At 53.3% G+C, this 21,148-nt stretch overlaps 1 protein-coding gene across 1 annotated transcript in view; it reads right to left on the reverse strand.

Moving 5' to 3' along the window:
* Positions 1-384: 384 nt before the first annotated feature.
* The window catches only part of PRRX2 (paired related homeobox 2), a 57,617-nt gene continuing 36,853 nt past the window's right edge, over positions 385-21,148 (reverse strand). Inside the window, exons 2-4 of the mRNA XM_034929263.4 lie at positions 3,626-3,813; positions 2,279-2,457; positions 385-842 (exon numbers count right to left, since the gene is read on the reverse strand). Coding sequence (XP_034785154.1) covers positions 707-842; positions 2,279-2,457; positions 3,626-3,813 — 503 coding nt within the window. The 3' untranslated portion in view covers positions 385-706. The remainder of the gene's footprint in view (positions 843-2,278; positions 2,458-3,625; positions 3,814-21,148) is intronic.

Below are 21,148 nucleotides of genomic sequence, written 5' to 3' on the forward strand. Positions count from 1 at the left end.
CCATCCTGCCCTGCAATAGGATGGGGAGACGATCCCTGCCCAGGGTCACACAGCAAGGCTCTGCCCAAACATCTGGGTGTCCCCTTGGGGCTCAAGATGGGAGATGGGGTCTAGGGTGGGTTTCTGTCCTCCTCTTCGACCCCCCACCCCCCAGTCCCCATTTCTGGGGGCCCTGCAGGGTGACAGAGGACTTCATTCCCGCGAACAGTACAGATATGAGGGCAGTGGGCCTCCCATGGCTGCTGGTCTGAGCCAGGCCGAGGCGGTCTCCATGCCTGCTGCAGGCCAGAAAAGGGCCCGGGAAGGCCATCCAGCCCTGTGGGGTCCCAGCTCTCATCTCAGCCACCAACATTGTTTGCGGCCCTTACCCACCTTCCTGCAACCTTTTGGGGCTTAAAAAAATGGTTTTATTTCTTAAAGACAAAAGCTTTTTGGTTTTAATACACAAACTAAATGAGGTCCTTGGCAGGCTCTTCCACCTTCCGGCCCAACCCCTCCAAGGGTTGTGGGCTGCAGTCTCTGGTGGCCGAGGACAGAAGAGCTGGGCCCGGCTGCGGGGGCCTCAACAGCCTCGTGGGCTCGGGAGTCCAGGCTGGAGAGACGGGCCAGGAGAGCCCATCCAGGAAAAGGTCACTTCCTGGGCGTCTGCCCCCTTTTCTATTGCTGTCCACCCAGGGAGGCGTCTGGGTCCTGGTGGGACTGGACTTCAGTTCACCGTAGGCACCTGGCTGTGGTGCAGGCTGAACTCCTTGGCCTTGAGACGGAGGCTGGCGATGCTGTTGGCCATGTTGACCCCTGGGGTTGCGGGGCCTGAGCTCCCAGGGCTGTAGGGTGGCACTGTGCTGGGGGTGACATGAGACACAGGTCACATGGGTGCGGTTGGCTTCTGGGTGTCAGTGCTCGACCCCAGCCTCTGGTCCTGCCACCCCCCTCCTTAGCTTGCTCTCCTGGGCAGCCTTCACCCAGGATTGGGGGTGATTTGGAGCTGTAGGGTTTGGGCAGGGGTCAGAAGTCCCCCCAGCTCAGTGCTGGGACACAGGAGCCTCCATATGAGCCATGAGCTTCCTGACAGCAGGGCCTGGGTGGGTCCATGCCCCCCTCCATGTGTACCCTGGGCCTGGCTCACAGCAGGATGGAGGCAGAATGAACAGGCACCTGGATTTGAGGATGCCCCTTGGGGCCAAGCGTGGTGGCTCACGCCTGTAATGCCAACACTTTGGAAGGCCGAAGTGGATGGATCACCTGAGATCAGGAGTTCGAGACCAGCCTGGCCAACATGTTGAAACCCTGTCTCTACTAAAAATACAAACAATTAGCTGGGCGTGGTGATGGGCGTTTGTAATCCCACCTACCCAAGAGGCTGAGGCAGGAGAATTGCTTGAGCCTGGGAGGCGGAGGTTGCAGTGAGCTGAGATTGCACTACTGCCCTCCAGCCTGGGTGACAGAGCGAGACTCTGTCTCAAAAATAAATACATAAATAAATAAGGATGCCCCTTGGTTTTCCTGCCCCATGTAACGATGAATAGGGAGGGAAGTTAGGAGGGCGGTGAGGACTAAGATCCCTTAAGCGGACCCACGAAATCCCTGTCCCCCCACATGACCATGGCTCCAGCAGAGCCACCCTCACAGCCCAAGGAGCAGACGGCGCCTCTGGAGCTGTGGGGTATGGTGGCCCGACTCTCGAGCACCTCCTGCCGACCATGTCAGAGTCTTTCCAGCTTTGATCCAGACAAAACTGCCCAGAACTTAGCTCTGGGCCCCAGCCATGCCCGCAGGCCAGGGAGACCATTTCCTCAGCCCTCCCAGCCTCAGTTTCTCGTCTGGAGGGTGGACACGGCGCTGGGGCCCCCGTGACAGCCTAGGAATCTTCCTGCAGGTTTTCTACTCCCTCAGGGTGATGCCTGTACTTTGCTCCCCCTCCAGATAGGCCTGTTTTCTCCCGGCTCCAGGTGTTCACGCACACACTCACACCCCTGTGGACACGCATGCTTGCACGCTCCTTTGCATATGCAGGCATGTGCATGCACACTCACAGTCATGTGTGCGCACATGTACATTGACACACACACATGCAACTCTTACAACATGCACGTGCAGGTGCTCATGAACACCCACTCACAGGCACACTCGCCACACATCACTTGGTGTACCCCAGATCCCAGGGGCACGTGGACACCATTCAAGCTCTCTCCAGACCCTCAGAGGAGTCCAGGCCGGAAAAGCCCTCTGGGATTCCTCGAGCTGCCCCTTCCTGGCCCAAAGGTGTTCCCGCTCTCACCTGTAGGGGGACGAGGCTGTCCAGGAGAGATAATCTGGACTCAGGGCGGTGGGCCGGGGAGCCACGGGCTGCTCGATGGCGGCCTCCTGGCTGTAGGACTTGAGCAGCGAGGCAGAGCGGCTGGCCAGCATGGCCCTTTCATTCCTGCGGAACTTGGCGCGGCGGTTCTGAAACCAGACCTGTGGGTGGGAGGGTGAGCAGGATGCAGCATGGGCAGGGGGGACCCAAGTCCTTCTGGATCTGGGTGTGTGCCTGCTCTGTCACCAGCCCAGGGCTGGCAGTGTCACCTCTCTGACCCTTAGTTTTTTCATCTGTAGAATGGGGATGACAAATGACGCCTGCTGCTGGGTATGTGTTGGAGATTGAGAACACCAATGAATGGAGAATGAATGGAGAATGTGTTGGAGAATGAGAACGAATGGAGAGGCACTTGGCCACTGGGAGCGAGGTGCTTGCTGAGCACTCGCGGGGAGAGGCGCTTGCTGAGCACTCGGGGGGAGAGGCTCTTGCTGAGCACTCGCGGGGAGAGGGGCTCGCTGAGCACTCGCGGGAAGAGGCGCTTGCTGAGGACTCGCGGGGAGAGGCGCTTGCTGAGCACTCGGGGGGAGTGGCGCTTGCTGAGCACTCGGGGAGAGAGGCGCTTGCTGAGCACTTGGCTCAGTGCTGGCACAGAGTAAGAACTTGAAACTGGAAAAGGACTTCTTTATCAGAACCCTTTGTGCCAGGCATTGTTCTAAGCGCTTTACGAAAATTTATTTTTATTTGTTTGTTTATTTATTGAGACAGGGTCTCACTCTGTCACCCAGGCTGGAGTGCAGTGGCGCAATCTCAGCTTACTGCAACCTCTACCTCCCGAGTTCAAGCGATTCTCCTGCCTCAGCCACCCAAGCAGCTGGGATTACAGGCGCGTGCCAGCACGCCCGGATAATTTTTGTACTTTTAGTAAAGATGGGGTTTCATCATGTTGGCCAGGCTGGTCTCAAACTCCTAGCCTCAAGTGATCCACCCACCTCGGCCTCTCAAAGTGCTGGGATTATAGGCATGAGCCACTGTGCCTGGCCGCTTTATGAAAATTTTAACTCTAATTCTCGAAGGACCCCTATAGCAAAGACCTACGTGATCCTCATTTTCCAGGTAGGCAGGTGCCTGCAGCACAGACAGCTTAAGTCACTTGCTCAAGGTCACACAGCCAGTAAGTGGCAGGGCTGGGATCTGAACCCCCATCCTCCTGGCCTCAGATGCTCCTGCTCAAACACCCCTCCTGGGCAACTGTGTAATCCCGGGTGAACAGTGGCTGTGCGCTCCCACGCGCACGCTCCCACGGGAGGCCCGGGACTGAGCGCTCACCTGAACGCGCGCCTCGCTGAGGTTGACGCGCCGGGCAAGCTCCTCGCGCACAAAGGCGTCGGGGTAGTGCGTGCGCTCGAACACGCGCTCCAGCGCCTGCAGTTGGCTGCTGTTGAACGTGGTGCGGTTCCGCCGCTGCTTCTTCTTCCGCTTGGCGGCGCTACCGCGCCCCGGGCTGGGACACTCACCTGCGGAGGTGGCGGGGGCGGTGGTCAGCAGGACGGCCAGTGGCTACAGTCACGGTTCAGCCCCCAACTCCGCAGTTTGCTCTGAGTGCTTTAGTGCCGCCGCCAGGAATGCGTCCCTTTAATTCACTCCCTCATTCCTTCCTTCTGGCATCCACCCATCCATTCACTCTTCAACACGTATTTACTGAGCACCTGTGTGGCAGGCCCAGTGCTAGACTCCGGGGAGATAACGGAGAACAAAAGCAGCCACACCCCTGCCCTGTGGAAACCCCAGTCTGAGCCAACTGAGATGGGACCACGGCAAGAGCCCTGGGGACAGGTGTCCCTTCCACCAGGGACAAGTGACCTGCTCAAGGAGGGCTCAGGAGACACCTGAGTGTCCCCAGCACCCGGCCCAGGCTGTGGGGCATGGCACATTCTGCATGGACACCTGTTGCTGACATGTAATAATAATAATAATTAATATGTCAATAAAGAGCAGTGGGAGTCAAGGCTCAAGACCCACAGATTCTAGGAAGCTCCCAGGAGCCCTAAAGACAGATGTCGTGATCCTCATCACTCCTAAGGAGGAAGAGTCAGAGAGGCTATGGTCTCGGGCCCAAGTTCAAGGTCCCAGTGGAGTCATTGTTGGGGGAAGGATCTGAACCCACCAATCGGGTACGAGAGTCCTCATCCTCTCCTTTTTAGCCAATCAGGCAGCTGTTGAGAGCAGCCTTCCTTTCCAGAGGGCCTACTAGGCCAGAGGCTGTACTGGGGGCTGGGGAGAGACGAACCAGAGGGATCCATTGGCAGGGGAGGCAGGCCCCGAATAAGCTTTGGCGGGGCCGTGGGGTGGGTCAGGGCAGGTGTGGGCCAGGGCACGGGAGGATGCTCAGCTCTGGTGGGGATGAGGAGCTGGCCGGGGAGGCCCCTCAGGAGAGGTGGAGCTTGCAAAGGGTTTGAAGGATCCCCAAGAGTTCTCCAATCAGTTAGAGAGTGAGGGAGGGTGTCCAGCCAAGGCCCAGCAGGGGCGGTGGAGGATCCCAGCAGGGGACCTGACCGAGGGTGGTGCTGGCCTGTGGTACAGAACTAGGAGCTCTGGTAAGGAGGGCCCAGCAGAACCCTGGGGAGGTCCTGGAGTGGCAACCTCTGGGCCCAGCCTGTACCTTGGGGGATGGGGTGGGGGGCGTCCAGCTACTATTTCCACATTTAAACTTTATCCAAGGGCACCTCTGACCCTTCATCCTCTAGGGCTCAGCCTATTGTCCACTCCTCCAGGGGGCCCTCCCTGATCACCTGAGTCCACATGGAACCAAACCCCCTTCCCTCCAGCACTTAGAATCAACCAATGCTGCCGGTTCAGCACTTCTTTTGTATCTGATTTTTTCTCATTAAAAATGTGTATTTTAATAACCAAGTAATCACACTGCTTGTCACAGTAACAGATTCAAACAACACAGATGGGTATACAGTAAAACAAAATACTCTCCCCTCCCCTATCCCACTCCCCACATTTTCTTTCTTTTTTTTTTTTTTGAGGCGGAGTCTTGTTCTGTCCTCCAGGCTGGAGTACAGTGGCATGATCTTGGCTCACTGCAACCTCTGCCTCCCGGGTTCAAGTGATCCTCATGCCTCAGCCTCTCGAGTAGCTGGGATTACAGGCGCCCACCAACATGCCTTGCTAATTTTTGTATTTTTAGTAGAAACAGAGTTTCACCATGTTGGCCAGGCTGGTCTCAAACTCTCGGCCTCGAGCAATCTGCCCGCCTCGGCCTCCCAAAGTGCTGGGATTACAGGTGTGAGGCACCATGCCCAGCCCCACTGCCCACATTTTCTAAGATTACAAATACAAGTTTAAAAAATGGCCAGGCGCGGTGGCTCACACCTGTAATCCCATCACTTTGGGACGCTGAGGCAGGTGGATCACTTGAGGCCAGGATTTTGACACCAGCCTGGGCAATATGGTGAAACCCCATCTCTACTAAAAACAAAACAAAACAAAGACAAAGACAAAGACAAAAGAAATTAGCCAGGCATGGTCACAAGTGTCTGGAATCCCAGTTACTCCAGAGGCTGAGGCACAAGAATCGCTTAAACTCAGGAGGCGGAGGTTGCAGTGAGCCAAGATTATGCCACTGCACTCCAGCCTGGGTGACAGAGCAATGCTCTGTCTCAAAAATAAATAAATAAATAAATAAATAAAATTTAAAAATAAAATTAAAAATTGACAAGCACACACTGGGGCTTCAACTTGCCTCTTTTTATTTAATAATATTCTGGATACCTTTCCATCTTAGTGAAACAAACCTAACCATCTTTATTGCGATTGCTTTTCCAAAATGTATTTTCCCTCTTGTTCCCTCTCCCCTACCTTCAGGAACCATTTTAAGAGTTAGTTCTTCCTTTATCCCTCCAGCATTGCTTTTTGCAAATATAACAAAATATGTGTAATATTTTCTCCCTTTCTTCTATCAAAAGAAAGCATAGCGGCCAGGCACGGTGGCTCATGCCTGTAATCCCAGCACTTTGGGAGGCCGAGGCAGGTGGATCACCTGAGGTCAGGAGTTCAAGACCAGCCTGGGCAACATGGCAAAACCCAGTCTCTACTAAAAATACAAAAATTAGCCAAGTGTGGTGGTGCATGCCTGTAATCCCAGCTACTCTGGAGGCTGAGGCAGGAGAATCACTTGAACTTGTGGGGTGGAGGTTGCTATGAGCCGATATCGTACCACTGCACTCCAGCCTGGGCGACAGAGTGAGACTCTTGTCTCAAAAAAAAAAAAAAAGAAAGCATAGTATGTACTGTTCACTTTTTGCCCCACCTAACGATATTTCCCAGGGATTCCCCCATTCAGCACACCGGAGCCCTTCATGTTCCTTTTCACAGCTGCATAGCAGTCTACCGTGTGACTCTGCTGTGTTTATTCAACCAGAGCCCTATTGATGGGCATTTGGAGGGTTTCCAATCTCTTGGAACTAGAAGAATGCCACAATGCATAACCTCATGCAAATATGATTTTCTATTTTTGCCAGTGTATATTTAGAACAGATTCCTAGAAGTGGAATTTCTGGGCCAATGAGTGAATGCTAGATGTGGCCAAATTCCCTCGTATAACTGGTCTTATTTTGCATTCCCACCAGCCGGGTTTGGGGCGACGTGTTTTGCCTACAGTTCGGCCAACAGAAGAGCTTTGGATTTTAGTCCATACCTTGTATTTTTGTTTCCCCAGTTACATGTTCCCATTTTACACCCGATGTTCTTTGCACAGTACTGGGCATTTGTTCAGTGAACTGTTACTGAGCTTCTAGAACATGCGAGGCCCAGTGATGGGTACTGCTGAATATCTGCTTTTAATCAGTTCCCACGTTAGGAGGGTTTACTGACTCTTGAGCAACCAACTGATTTGATGTAAGGTTAAATTGTTCCATGAGACTGTAAATGAGTGTGTGTGTGTGTGTGTGTGTGAGAGAGAGAGAAAGATGTCCCTGAAGCTGGGTTTGGACCACTGCTTCTCAACCGAGGGCAATTTTGCCCCTGTGAGACATTTTTGATCGTTAGGACTGGGGAAGGGGTGCTACTAGGATCTAATGGTAAAGAGGCCAGGAATGCTGCTATATCTTTTTTATTTTTTGAGACAGGGTCTCACTCTGTTGCCCAAGCTGGAGTGCAGTGGCGCAATCGTAACACACTGCAGCCTCGACCTCCTGGGCTCAAGCAATTCCCCCACCTCAGCCTCCCAAGTAGCTGGGACTACAGGTGCCTGCCACCATGCCCAGCTGATTTTTATTTTAATGTAGAGATGAGGTCTTACTATGTTGCCAAGACTGGTCTTAAACTCCTGACCTCAATTCTCCTGCCTCAGCCTCCCAAAGTACTGGGATTACAGGCACGAGCCACCATGCTTGGCCTTGCTAAATATCTTTCAATACACAGGACAGGCCCCCATGTCAATGAATTATCTTGTCCAAAATGTCAATGGCACTGAGGTTGAGAAACCCTGGTTTAGAGGGATGACTAGGAGGTTATGTTCAGAAGTTTCCCCCTTTGGGAAATACTTGCAAACATACGGGACCAGGCGGGGGCTGTGGGGGCAGTGGGGAGGGAGCACGTGGTGGCCCTGTCGAGCTGGTCTCATTGCCGGGACCGCTTCACTCTTCACTCCTCAAGCAAAGGCGAGGATGGATGAGAATGTCTGCTGCCTGTGAATGTCTTTCCACCCCCACCACCTCGATGACGAAGAAACTTTAAACCGAAACAAGAGCCCTTGCGCTGAAAACTGGGTGGTGATCAATAGCCTGAAAGCAGGGATGGAAGTTTCTGGAAAGCCAGTCATTGCAGGGGTCATTTCCACCCCCCTTCAGGCAGTTTCTCTTGGGCACACACCCAACACAGGAGGCATTTCAGCCAAAAAAGGACATTTTCGGGAAGTTTCTGAGCAATTCAAACCTGGGGGTGTTTAAATGAAAACCATTTTGCAGCCTTCGCCTTGCCGAGTAAGCGCCCAAAGAAACAGCTCCACTTTCATGCCAGTTAAGCTGTGTGGCGACGTGGAGCCAAAACCCTCATGCAAAGGCATTTACCCCCACCCCAGCCAGCCCCAGACCGCCCCCAACACTGGCTGGCGTCCTCACTGCTTCCCAAGTCAGCTCTGCCCAGGGTCGTGCCAAGGCAGCTGTGATGGGATGCGCTCGGCCAGAGTCGGTTGGGACAGGAGTGGTGCCAAGTGCTCCATGTGTGGCCACCCACGGTCCCCTGCATCCACCCTAGGAGGCACTGTGCCATTTTATTTTATTTTATTACTTTTTTTTTTTTTTTTGAGACAGAGTCTCGCTCTGTCCCCCAGGCTGGAGTGCAGTGGTGCGATCTCGGCTCACTGCAACCTCTGCCTCCTGGGTTCAAGCGATTCTCCTACCTCAGCCTCCAGAGCAGCTGGGATTATAGGCTGGAGTACAGTGGCACGATCTTGGCTCACTGCAACCTCTGGCACCTGGGTTCAAGCGATTCTCCTACCTCAGCCTCTCGAGTAGCTGGGATTACAGGCGTCCGCCACATGCCTGGCTAATTTTTTTTGTATTTTTAGTAGAGATGAGGTTTCACCATGTTGGCCAGGCTGGTCTCGAACTCCTGACCTCAGGTGATCCCCCTGCCTTGGCCTCCCAAAGTGCTGGGATTACAGGCGTGAGCTACCAATGGAATCGTTTTACACACACGGAAACTGAAGCTGTTGAGAGTGTCTTGCCCAACGTCGTACATCTGGGATTGAAATCGATGTCTGTTGGCCAGGTGCAGTGGCTCATGCCTATAATCCCAGCACTTTGGGAGGTCGAGGCAGGCGGAACACCTGAGGTCAGGAGCTCAAGACTAGCCTGGCCAACATGGTGAAACCCCATCTCTACTAAAAATAAATAAATAAATAAATAAATAAATTAGCCAGGCATGGTGGCGGGCACCTGTAATTCCAGCTACTCAGGAGGCCGAGGCAGGAGAATCACTTGAACCCGGCAGACGGAGGTTGCAGTGAGCTGAGATCACGCCATTGCACTCCAGTCTGGGCAACAAGAGTGAAATTCCGTCTAAAAAAAAAAAAGAAAAGAAAAAAAAGAAAGAAATCGATGTCTGCTGGGAGGCCTGGCCAAGCCAAGGCTGTGAACCCCTCTTCACGGGGCCTCCTCCCTCTTCTATCTCGCTCCCAGGCTCAGCAGCGTAGGGGGCCTGTCACACGCTCGGTCCCAGCTCTCTGAACCCATGGGTGGGCGGGGTCAGGAGATGCTATGGTGGGAGGCCTCCAGCCTCACGTCACCTCTTCGTCCTAAAGGAAGCCCTCACCCCTGGAAGGGTATGGGATAGCACCTTGCTGAAGGACACACCAAGCTGCTGTGAGGAGTTGAGTGTAGCTCAGTGCCAAGGACATAGTAATTGCTCAATAAATGTTCACTCCCCTTAACATGATTGCTTTTGTGCAGCCAGCTTTGTATGAGAAGACAAGGACCTTTCTCCCTGATCCTTTCGTCCCTGTAGCCCAGCCTACAGCAGAAAGATGGGGCTGCACCCCTGCCGTGGGCTGAGGCTGGGAAGGAACGCGGACGGGGAGAAGGACCCAGGCAGCACCTCCCCGCGGACCAGAACTCGAACCCACAGCTCTGGACTTAGCCGGGGGCTCTGGCGCTGGCCTCCGCCTCCGAGCGGATGTGCCGGATATTTGTTGCCCTAAGTTCCTGAATCACCTCCTGAGAAATGCATTGTGGTGGGCGTGTGTGTTCCTCTGGGGACTCCGTGCTTGGGCTTAAAGCATTTAGGAAATAAATAAAATAAATACTCTCTAAGCCTCAGGCCATTGGCGTCAGGTCCCTGCCTTTTCACGGGGCCCCTCTCCTCCGGTCAGCAAGCCCTGAGTCTGCACTCTCCAAGGAGGGCTGTGCCCAGAGTCTCTTTTTGTTCAGGAAACAAAGCATGAAACCGCCTCCCTTTGACCAGGCTGTTTAGCTGCTTTTGTAGGGGGCCTGGATCCCAGAGGAGAGAAACGAGCTCAGATGGGGGAGGCCCGTCTCAGATGGGGGAGGCCCGTCTCGCGCTGTCTCCTCTTTAAAACCAAAACGACATCGTCCCCGATTACATTACAATGAAAAAATGACTGGTGCACGGTTTTCTGCCATTAAATTATTTCACACGTACCATTTATTTGGCTGACTGGGGGCCAAAGACATTTAAAAACTCTGCTCTCAGCCAAATGATCAAGTGTTCCCACCGCCCTCCCCTGTGCCTATGGTTTTTCTTATTCCGTGTAATTTAAGGGTCTAAATAGTCTGGAGGGAATTAACTGCAAATTCTTCCTAAGACAAATAAACTCAGCCTCTTCGTTCCTGCCTTTCTCAAGCTGTTGAGAGACACACTCTATTTGTTTTTGCTTCAAATAGTCAGTTTGCGCCTGACCCCAGGGCTGAGGTGAGCTCCAACCCAAATAAATAACTTTTATTAATTAGCATTTATTCTGAGCAAATAAGCAGCCCTCCTCACCACCCCCAACGTGATCTCTGCCAACAGGATCGCAAAAACAAACAACGGGTCCTTGGGACCTCGATGTGGATTTAACAAATTAACACTGGGCCTTCTCAGAGGAGCCTCGGAGCTGGAGAAATATTTACAGCCTGGAACGTCTTAGGCAAGAAGTGGAGGTGGGGTAGGGTGGAGAGGCCGTGGAGGCTTCGGTTTCCCCCTGAGATTTCTTGGTAGAGATTTGGGTTCCTTTGAAGGGCCCCTGGGAGAAGGGCTCAGACAGGAACTCTGAAACTACATCCTTAGCCACTGCCTGGCAGCATCAGCAAGGACACAAGTGGCCCTGAGGGAGGCTTGAGGGAGGATTCTCACCTCTCCCAGTAAGGAATGGAAGGCAGTACCGCCTAGTGGTTAAGGAGGTGGCCGGTCCGGGTCTGGCTCCCAGGCCGGTCCGCCTCACTAGCAGAGCGCCGTGGGTGAACCTTTAACCGCTCCCAGCCTCAAGAATCTCACCTGAGGCCGGCGCCGTGGCTCATGCCTGTAATCCCAGCACTTTGGGAGGCCGAGGTGAGTGGAATGCCTGAGGTCAGGAGTTTGAGACCAGCCCGGCCAACATGGTGAAACCCCCGTCTCTACTAAAAGTACAAAAAAATTAACCGGGTGTGGTGGTGTGCACCTATAATCCCAGCTACTTGGGAGGCTGGGGCATGAGAACTGCTTAAACCCGGGAGGCGGAGGTTGCAGTGAGCCGAGATCATGTCACTGCACTCCAGCCTGGGCAACGAAGCAAGACTCTGTCTCAAAAAAAAAAAAAAAAGAGAATCTCACCTGAAAAATGGGAATAACAGGATCTACCTCATTTAACCCTCATAACAACCCAACACGGCTGGCTCCTAGTTCCATTTTACGTAGGAGGAAACTGAGGAACAGAGAGTTAAATGACATACTGATGCCACATGACCAGGAAAGACCAGAGCTGGGATTGGAACTCAGTGAGCAGCACACAGTCCGGGGTCTTAGCCATTTCCCCACACTGCTGCCTGAGTCACCTCGGCATGGGAAGCCAGCCCCAAGATCCTCGTGGTGCTGGGATTCTGGGGGCCTCCCTGGTGGCTTAACAGTGTATGGATCTACCAAAAGGAGGGAGGCTGAAGGCAACAGAAACATTCTTGGGGCTGCAGCATGTGGCTTCAGGCACACAGGCAGCAGGGCAGCGAGGATTAAGGATGTGTGCAGGCCCAGCCCCAAGCCCTGTGAGGGTGGGCCACAGTCAGGCCGGGCACAGAGAGAGCTCAACAACATGTGAAGACAGAAAAGAAGGAAGGGGAGAAGGGAGGATAGAGGAGAAGAAACATGGTCCCTGGGGCCTCATGGAGAAGGATCCCAGGGCTTCTAGGCTATTCCAACCCCAGGAGTGCAGCCCTGCCCCAGCCAGCACCCCGACCAAGGGGCCCAAGAGCTGACTTTCGTTTTGTTTTGTTTTTTTGAGATGGAGTCTCACTCTGTTGCCAGGCTGGAGTGCACTGGCGCGATCTCTGCTCACTGCAATCTCCGCCTCCCAGGTTCAAACGATTCTCCTGCCTCAGCCTCCCGAGTAGTTGGGACTACAAGTGCCTGCCACCACACCCAGCTAATTTTTTGTATTTTTAGTAGAGACGGGGTTTCACCATGTTGGCCAGGATGGTCTCGATCTCTTGACCTTGTGGTCCACCCGCCTCAGCCTCCCAAAGTGCTGGGATTACAGGTGTGAGCCACCGCGCCCGGCCAAGCTAGCTTTCAATCAGGCCAAGCTGGCCTCAGCCCCAGAAATTCAGGGACCAGGTGTAAGGCACAAAGGAGGGTCTCGGGTCCTCTGGTGCCAGTTACAAGGCACAGGTCCATCTTCACCTCCCTGGACCATTGCTGGATGGGGCCACCTAGGCCACTCCAGTAGGCAGAGCCAGGGCAGGTGGCCTCAGGGCTGCCCGGCCGCTGTTCCAGGTCCCTGCCTCTTTGGGGTCACTGCTCGCATCACACACACCACGCCCTCTCACCATGGACCCCTGCCTGAGCTGGCAACGTCTCCTCCCTCTCTTGCTCACTTTCAGGTCTCAGCAGAGATGCCTCCTCCTCCAAGAAGCCCTCCTGGACCCACAGGCTTAAGCTCCCAAAAAGCCCTGTGCCTCTCCCATTGTAGCTCTGTCACACTGTAGGGTAAGTGTGGGGTCATCGGTCCAGTAGGGGCTGGGACTTACTGTTTTCTGTCTCCTTGGAATGCATCACAGGGGCTGGCACAGGGAACCTCTCATCAATCTGTGTTGAGTGCTGAGTGTTGAGTGAAGGAGGAGGCATGGGAAGGGCCGGGTGAGCCTGCAGAGCCCGCCCTCCTGTGCAGGGGTCTAGGTTCCTCCCCTGGAGCCATGGAGGCCTGGTGAGGACACGTCCTCCGAGTGAGGAAGAGGCTGGGGGAGGCCGGCCACCACCAGCCACTGCCCTGCCACACTTTTAAGAATGTTTCACCTCATTAATTTTGAACAAAAACCCGTGACGCTGACACATTTTTATAGCTACCAGCCTGGAGAAGGAGAAACACATCCCGGGAAGGAAGGTGATGATGGAAGCCGCAGTGGGGCCCGAGGAGTCAGACAGGTCCCCAGGGGGCCCCATCCCATGGCTTCCCCGGCCTCGGCACAGCACACAAGAGCAAGAGGCATGGGCCACCCAACCTGGGACTGCCGTGCTCTGACCTGCTCCCAGCCCTGGGGGCCGGTAGCCAGTGTGGCTGCAAGAATGGTGGCTAGTGTGGCCTCCGCAGGCTCAGGATGACCCTGGAGTTTGGAGAAGGCTGGAGGAGGTTCCCTCATGTCCCCCACAAACCTCAGCAGAGCCTTGCTTGGAGGCAGTTGCGGTGTATCTGGGTCTCTCTGGGGTCGGGAGCCTCACCCCTAAATACATGACATGCACACATTTCCATGGGGCCACCAGACCCACAAGAAAGCGGAGGGGCCAGTGACCCAGCAGGAGCTGCCCCTGGAAGGGAGCACAAGCACCTTCCCACCTCTGGGCCTTGGTATCTGCTGTTCCCTCTAGCTAGGGCACCCTTCCCCCATCCCCACCGCACTGGCTAAAGCTGACCCAGCCCTGGATTTCAGCCTACATGCCCAGCCCTGAGAGGCCTTCCCGGCTCCCATACAAGCGCAGGTCTCCTTGTTATGGACTCCTAGGCCTTCTCCCTCTCCTGCACATCTGCAATTAACTAAAACAGAGAAATGACGTGTTTTGGTTATCTGCTTCATGCCTGTCTATCCCACATTTGACTCTAAGATCCAGACGGGCAGGGCCTGGGTTTTCCTTGTCAATGCTGTATCCCGAGGACCAGGCAAGAAGTTTGGTTTCAAAAATATTTCTGAATGAATGACTATGTAAATGAAGGAGCGGCTCACTCCAGAAAAGGATCTGAAGTCTCAACTTCCAAAGCCAGGTCCCTTTATCTTCAAAAGGGCCAGACGATGGCTGTTAGATGTGACATCAAAAACACAAGCAACTACAGAAAAAAAGATAAATGGAACTTCATGAAAACTAAACAGTTTTGTAACTGTTATAACCATTAAGAAACTGAAAAGACAACCCACAGAATAGAAAAATTATTTACACATTACATATTTGGTAAGGGACTTATGTTTAGAAAATATAAAGAACCCTTACAGCTCAATAAAAAGACAAATATCCCAATTTAAAAATGAGTGAAGGATTTGAGTAGACATTTCTCTAAAGAAAATACACAAATGACCAATAGGCAGAAAGACGCTCAAAATCATCAGCCAGCAGGGAAATGCAAATCAAAACCATGATGAGACAGACTTCACACCCACTAGGATAGTTAGAATCAAAAGACAGATAACAGCCGTGCATGGTGGCTCAGGCCTGTTTAAGCCCAGCACTTTCAGAGGCCGAGGCAGGTGGACTGCTTGAGGTCAGGAGTTCGAGACCAGCCTGACCAACATGGTGAAACTCCGTCTCTATTGAAAATACAAAAATTAGCCAGGCGTGGTGGCGGGTACCTGAAATCCCAGTTACTCGGGAGGCTGAGGCAGGAGAATGGCTTGAACCTGGGAGGTGGAGGTTGCAGTGAGCCGAGATCACACACTGCACTCTAGCCTGGGCAACACAGCGAGACTCCAGGAGGCTGAGCCAGGGCAGGTGGCCTGATAACACCAAGTGCTGGCCAGGAAGTGGAGAAACTAGAACCCTCATACACTGCTGGTGGGAATGCAAGGTACAGCTGCTGTGGAAAACAGTCTGGGAGTCGCTCACAAGGTGAAACATAGACTTACCATCTGACCCAGCAATTCCACTCTTAGGTACAGACGCAGGAGAAATGAAACATGTGTCCACACAAAAACCTGTACACAATGACATATGTCCATAGCAGCATTTTTTTTTTTTTTTTGAGACACAGTCTCCCTCTGTCACCCAGGCTGGAGTGCAGTGGCACGATCTTGGCTCACTGCAACCTCCTCCTCCTGGGTTCAAGCAATTCTCCTGCCTCAGCCTCCCGGGTAGCTGGGACTACAGGCGCACACCACCGTACCGGGTTAATTTTTGTATTTTTAGTAGAGACGGGGTTTCACCATGTTGGCTAGGCTGCTCTCGAACTCCTGACCTCAGGTGACCCACCAGACCAGCCTTGGCCTCCCAAAGTACTGGGATTACACGTGTGAGCCACCGCGCCCGGCCATAGCAGCATTATTTATAATAGCCAAAAAGTGAAAGCAACCCACATGTCCTTCAACTGGTGAATGAATAAATAAAATGTGGCCCATTCATGCAATGGAATAGTATTCAGCAATAAAAATAAATGAAACACTTAGAGATGGTAACTGTGGGTTAACCTTGAAAACATGATGCTAAATCAAAGCAGCCAGCCAGAAGGGAATATATAGTGCATGATTTCTTTTATTTATTTATTTATTTTTTGAGACAGAATCTCACTCATTATGTTGCCCAGGCTGGAGTGCAGTGGCGCCATCTCAGCTCACTGCAACCTCTGCCTCCTGGGTTCAAGCGATTCTCCTGCCTCAGCTTCCCAAGTAGCTGAGATTACAGGTGCCAGCCACCATGCCTGGCTAATTTTTGTATTTTTAGTAGAGATGGGGTTTCACCATGTTGGCCAGGCTAATCTCGAACTCTTGACCTCAAGTGATCTGCCCGCCTTTGCCTCCCAAAGTGCTGGGATTATAGGCGTGAGCCACTGCACCAGGCCCTAGTGAATGATTTCTTTTATATGAAATGTCCAGAATAGGCAAATCCATAGAGATGAAGGTAGACTGGCAGCTGCTGGGGCTGGGGGGACTGCAGTGAGGATGCTGGAGAGCGACAGCTAAAAAGTGCAGGGCTTCTTTTGGGGGTGTGAAAATGTTTTAATATTGATTGTGATGATGGTTGTACAACTGAATATACTAAAAAATCACTGGACTGCACATTTTATCTTTCTAATTTAATTTTATTTTTTGAGATGGTCTTCCTCTGCACTCAGGCTAGAGTGCAGTTTTGCGATCATGGCTTACTGCAGCCTCGAACTCCTAGGCTCAAGTGATCCTCCCACCTCAGCCTCCCCAGTAGCTGGAACTACAGGCATGCGCCACCATGCTCAAATAATAATTATTTTTTTTTCAGATGGAGTTTCACTCTGTCGCCCAGGCTGGAGTGCAGTGGCGCGAACTCGGCCCACTGCAACCTCTGCCTCCCAGGTTCAAGTGATTCTCTTGCCTCAGCCTCCCGAGTAGCTGGGATTACAGGCGCATGCCATCACGTCTGTTAACTTTTGTATTTTTAGTAGAGACAGGGTTTTACCGGGTTGCTCCTGACCTCAAATGATCTGCCCCCCTTGGTCTCCCAAAGTGCTGGGATTACAGGTGTGAGCTACCGCGCCTGGCTGATCAGTTAATTTTTAAAAAAAATTTTGTGTAGAGATGGGAGTCTCACTATGTTGTCCAGCCTGGTCTCAAACTCATGGCCTCAAGTGATCCTCCTACCTTGGCCTCCCAAAGCACTGGGATTATAGGTGTGAGCCACCACATCCGGCCCTGGACTGTGCACTTTAAATGGGTGATTGTACAGTATGTGAAATATACGAAATAAAATTATTCCTAAAAACACACAGAAAAAGGAGGTGGTGTCAAGAGAAGCATTGAGATTGGAGAGAATGGCAAGCAAAGGATATCTCCTGAGTCTCTGGGGGTGCCACAGGTAGTGAGGTGACAGGGGGTGAGGAGTGAGGTGGGCTGGGGTGCCGGGGAGGCCCCAAGAGGTCAGGGGCCTCTGGGTTAGGGTCTTTGGGGAACCCTCAGTGAGAGAGCCAGCAGGAGTGGCTCTTGAACTCCTGACCTCAGGCGATCCACCTGCCTCGGCCTCCCAAAGTGCTGGGATTACAGGCATGAGCCACCGTACCCAGCCAGGGAGTGGCTCTCGCACAGAATGTCCCCATGCGGCGCGGTCACAGCAGCAGGCTAACGGTAGCGGGGAGGCAGGGTTGGGGACAGGTGAGGCCAAAAGTTCTTCTGAGCCCAGGATCCTTGAGAAAAGGAGTCTTCAGGGCCAGGCACAGTGGCTCGCGCTTGTAATCCCAGCACTTTGGGAGGCCGAGGCGGGCAGATCACCAGAGGTCAGGAGTTCAAGACCAGCCTGGCCAACATGGTGAAACCCTGTCTCTACTAAAAATACAAAAATTAGCCAGGCATGGTGGCACCTGCCTGTAATCCCAGCTACCCGGGAGGCTGAGGCAGGAGAATTGCTTGAACCCGGGAGGCGGAGGTTGCTGTGGGCCAGGATCAAGCCACCGAACTCCATTTGCCTCCTGTTCACAGGCAATCAAAGGGCCAGGGGGGCCAAGGCCAGATGCAGCCGAGTGGCTCTGAGGCCCTGGCTCCCCAGCGTGGCCCTAGCAGGAGCCTCCCCTCATATCCCTCAGCCCCTGGGTTTTGGTGCCTGACTACCTCCCTCTGCACTAGGAGCTGGGGGTCCTAAGTCCAGCTCAGTCTCTCCCCTATTCCTGAGACCCCAAAACTAAGCTCTAGAGAGGGGGGCACCTGTTGGAATGGGGTGCGGGGTGGGTGGGAGGCAGGGAGTCACCCAGGAGGAAGGGGAGCAGCCCTCTGCTCGAAATTTGGTCTAAGAGAGGGGTTCATGTCTGTCCCGTCTGGTTTTAATCTAAGGTTGATGGCCACATGCCAGGTTTATTGTAAAGCCTACATTTTAATAAGGGGCTGGTATCAGGAGGAAAGCTGCCCTCGTTAACTGTTTCCAGACCACGATGAAGTTTTCTGCTCAGGGCCCAAGGTGGGTTTTTCTCTCCCATTTAAGAGCTCCTGGGCCTCCTAAAGCCCAGAGCCAGTTGGGAACTTGGGGTGAGGGCTGGGGCCCAGGCACAAAGATGTTGATTTCGTGTGGCTTGGTTTTGCAACAAACCTGCAAACAGCTCTGCGGTCTCAAACCTGTCATTCTTGTCGTCTCGAGGACTCAGGGTCTGAAGGGACTTTAGAGGTCATCTGTCAAGACCCCTCATTTTGCTGATAGGAAAACTGAGGCCTGGAGGGGCAGTGACTCGGCCACGCACTCACAGCAAGGCAGTGGAACCCCAAGTTCTGTCTGCTGAGATGTGCTGCCTGCAGACACACATGCGCTTCCTTCCTGCTCCCATCTCTGTTCCCGGGTTTCCTGGGAGGATGCAGGAGAGAATATTCCCGACCCAGCAATTGGGTTAGGGGGGCTACCAGCAGCCCACCCAGATAGCAAACGCCTGCCTCCCCTGAGCATCTGAGAATGAGAAAAATTGCCCCCGTGTGTCCTCAGACAAGAGGTCTCTCCTCTTGGATTCTTGGTTTCACCATCTGTATTGGGACAAAACAGTATCTCTCCCTCCCTCTCAGGTGGCTCAGTGAGGATGGCGTGGCCCAGGGCTCTCCCAAGGACATGCTTAAAGTGGTGCTCCAGAAATGACTGCTAACCCCACTATTATTTATCCCATATGAAGGCTAGGCCTGGCCTGGTGGTTCTTCCCCACTTTAATCATGAACCCCCCTTGAGAACTCTGAGGAACTCTACGAACCATTCCCTAGAAAAACACAGGCGTGCAGAAAAGTTTGCATGCAATGTTGTGCGGAGAGGTGGTTCACACACTTTGAATCCTGTCCACAGACCCCACCCTAAAGCACCAGCTCCATGGAAAGTCAGTTCTCTCTGTCCTGGAAGAACCTGCCCCTCTGCCCCCTCTTGGGGTCCCCTGGCCAGCCCTTCATGGCGAGCAGCCCAGACAAGGGCAGTGCCTGCGAGGCTGACGGGACCTGCCGTGACCCTGGCTCTGGGCAGTGCTGCATTCCCAGAGAGGCTCAACTTTAAACATCGCTGGAGGTTTCTATGACCCATTTGTGAGTTCCGGGCAGTGCTGGAAAATGTGAGTCTGAGCCTCGCTCGGCAAAGCTCCAACGGCGTCCTGAGTGTTTCTGCCGCGCCCCTCGCCGCAGCGTGGGACTGTGGTGAGGCGAGAAGGACTTCTTCCACACCCTTAATTTTTTTTCTTTTTTGGTTTCCATTTAACCCACTTTATTATGCGCCTGGCACTGGGTTGTGGAGCCCTGCCTCGTACAATGCAGAGGGTACTGTTATTAAGCCCTGTTCACAGTCAGGGGCAATGAGATTCAGAGAGGTAAAGTACCAAACCCAGGTCCCACTGCCAGTGATCAGGGGTGATTTATGTCCAGACTCTGTCCCCAAAGTGGCTGGTATCTGGATGAAAGCTGCCCTTGGAAAAGTTAACCATTTCCAGACCAGGCGAAGTTGCTGCTAAGGGTCCCATGTGGGAAATGAGCTCTTCCCCATTTAAGAGCTCCTGGGCTGCTCATAGTCTGCAGCCAGGACCTGCAGGGAAGCCAGGGCAAGTGCTGGTGGCCAGGCGCAGAGACCGTTCAGACTCCTGTGGCTTAATTGGCCACCCCTCTCTACCCGAACAAGTCGGAATGCTCGGCCCACACCCACCCACCTGGATCCCCTGCTATGTCTCAGCCTCCACCAGGTACCCACCAGCTGCTGTGCCCCACCCAGGACAGCCTCACCAGTGGGGTGCATGCTCAGAGTCTGGGCACGGGGCCATCTTCGACATCTCCAGCATGTTTCCAATCACATCCTCACACAACAGCCAACCCTGGCTCTAGAAAATTCTCCATTACAGTGGGTCCTAGTCCACCTCCCTGTGGTCCCCACGACATGCTGTGTTTACACTTTGAAGGGCAGCACACAGGACTCTATTCCTCAACGACCCCCTTGCTAGCCTCTGAGGGCAGCTGTTCTGGTGATTTCAGCCACAGCTCTGGGAGCTGCCCCGCCCCCCTTGCCACACTTTGCCACGTGAAGAGGCTGGCACCACATCTTCCGCATTTCTTAAAAGGGAGTCCACTGACAATTTGCCTGGGAATTCCCCGGGAAACTTGTTAAAGCCAGACACTCCCATCCCAAGGGTCCAGCTGGGAATCTGCAGTAGACACTCCCTCACCCGCAAGTTCAGGAACCACAAGCTTCAGAGCAGACATCTGGGAATGACATGGCTCAGACTGAAAGACACCAGTCCACACTCTAGCTCTGTACCGTCCAACGTGGGAGCAACGAGCTGCACGTGGCCATCTCAATGAAATTCTCACTGATTAAAATGAAATAAAAATACAAATTCCATTCCTCAGTCGAACAGGCCACATTTCAAGGGCTCAATATCCACACATGGCCAGTGGCCGCCACATTGGACAGCACAGATAGGAAACATTTTCATCATTACAGAGAGTTCTAGAAAGTTTTTTTTTTTTTTTTTTTTTTTTTTTGAGACGGAGTCTCGCTCTGTCGCCCAGGCTGGAGTGCAGTAGCGCGATCTCTGCTCATTGCAAGCTCCGCCTCCCGGGTTCACGCCATTCTCCTGCCTCAGCCTCCGAGTAGCTGGGACTACAGGCGCCCGCCACCATGCCCAGCTAATGCTTTTGTATTTTTAGTAGAGACGGGGTTTCACTCACAAAAGAATAGGCCAGCCCACAAAAGAATAAAAGGTGGCATCCTGGCTAAGCACCGTGGCTCACGCCTGTAATCCCAGCACTTTGGGAGGCTGAGGCGGGTGGATCGCTTCAGGCCAGGAGTTTGGGACCAGCCTGGACAACATGGCAAAACCCCCATCTTTACAAAAAATTAAAAAATTAGCCGGGCATGGTGGCACCCACCTGTGTTAGCCAGGATGGTCTCGATCTCCTGACCTCGTGATCCACCCGCCTCAGCCTCCCAAAGTGCTGGGATTACAGGTGTGAGCCACCGCGCCTGGCAGTTGTAGAAAGTTTTGAGACGGAGTTTCAC

This window comes from Pan paniscus, chromosome 11, assembly GCF_029289425.2.
Source record: "Pan paniscus chromosome 11, NHGRI_mPanPan1-v2.0_pri, whole genome shotgun sequence".
Classification (NCBI taxonomy): Eukaryota; Metazoa; Chordata; class Mammalia; order Primates; family Hominidae; genus Pan; species Pan paniscus.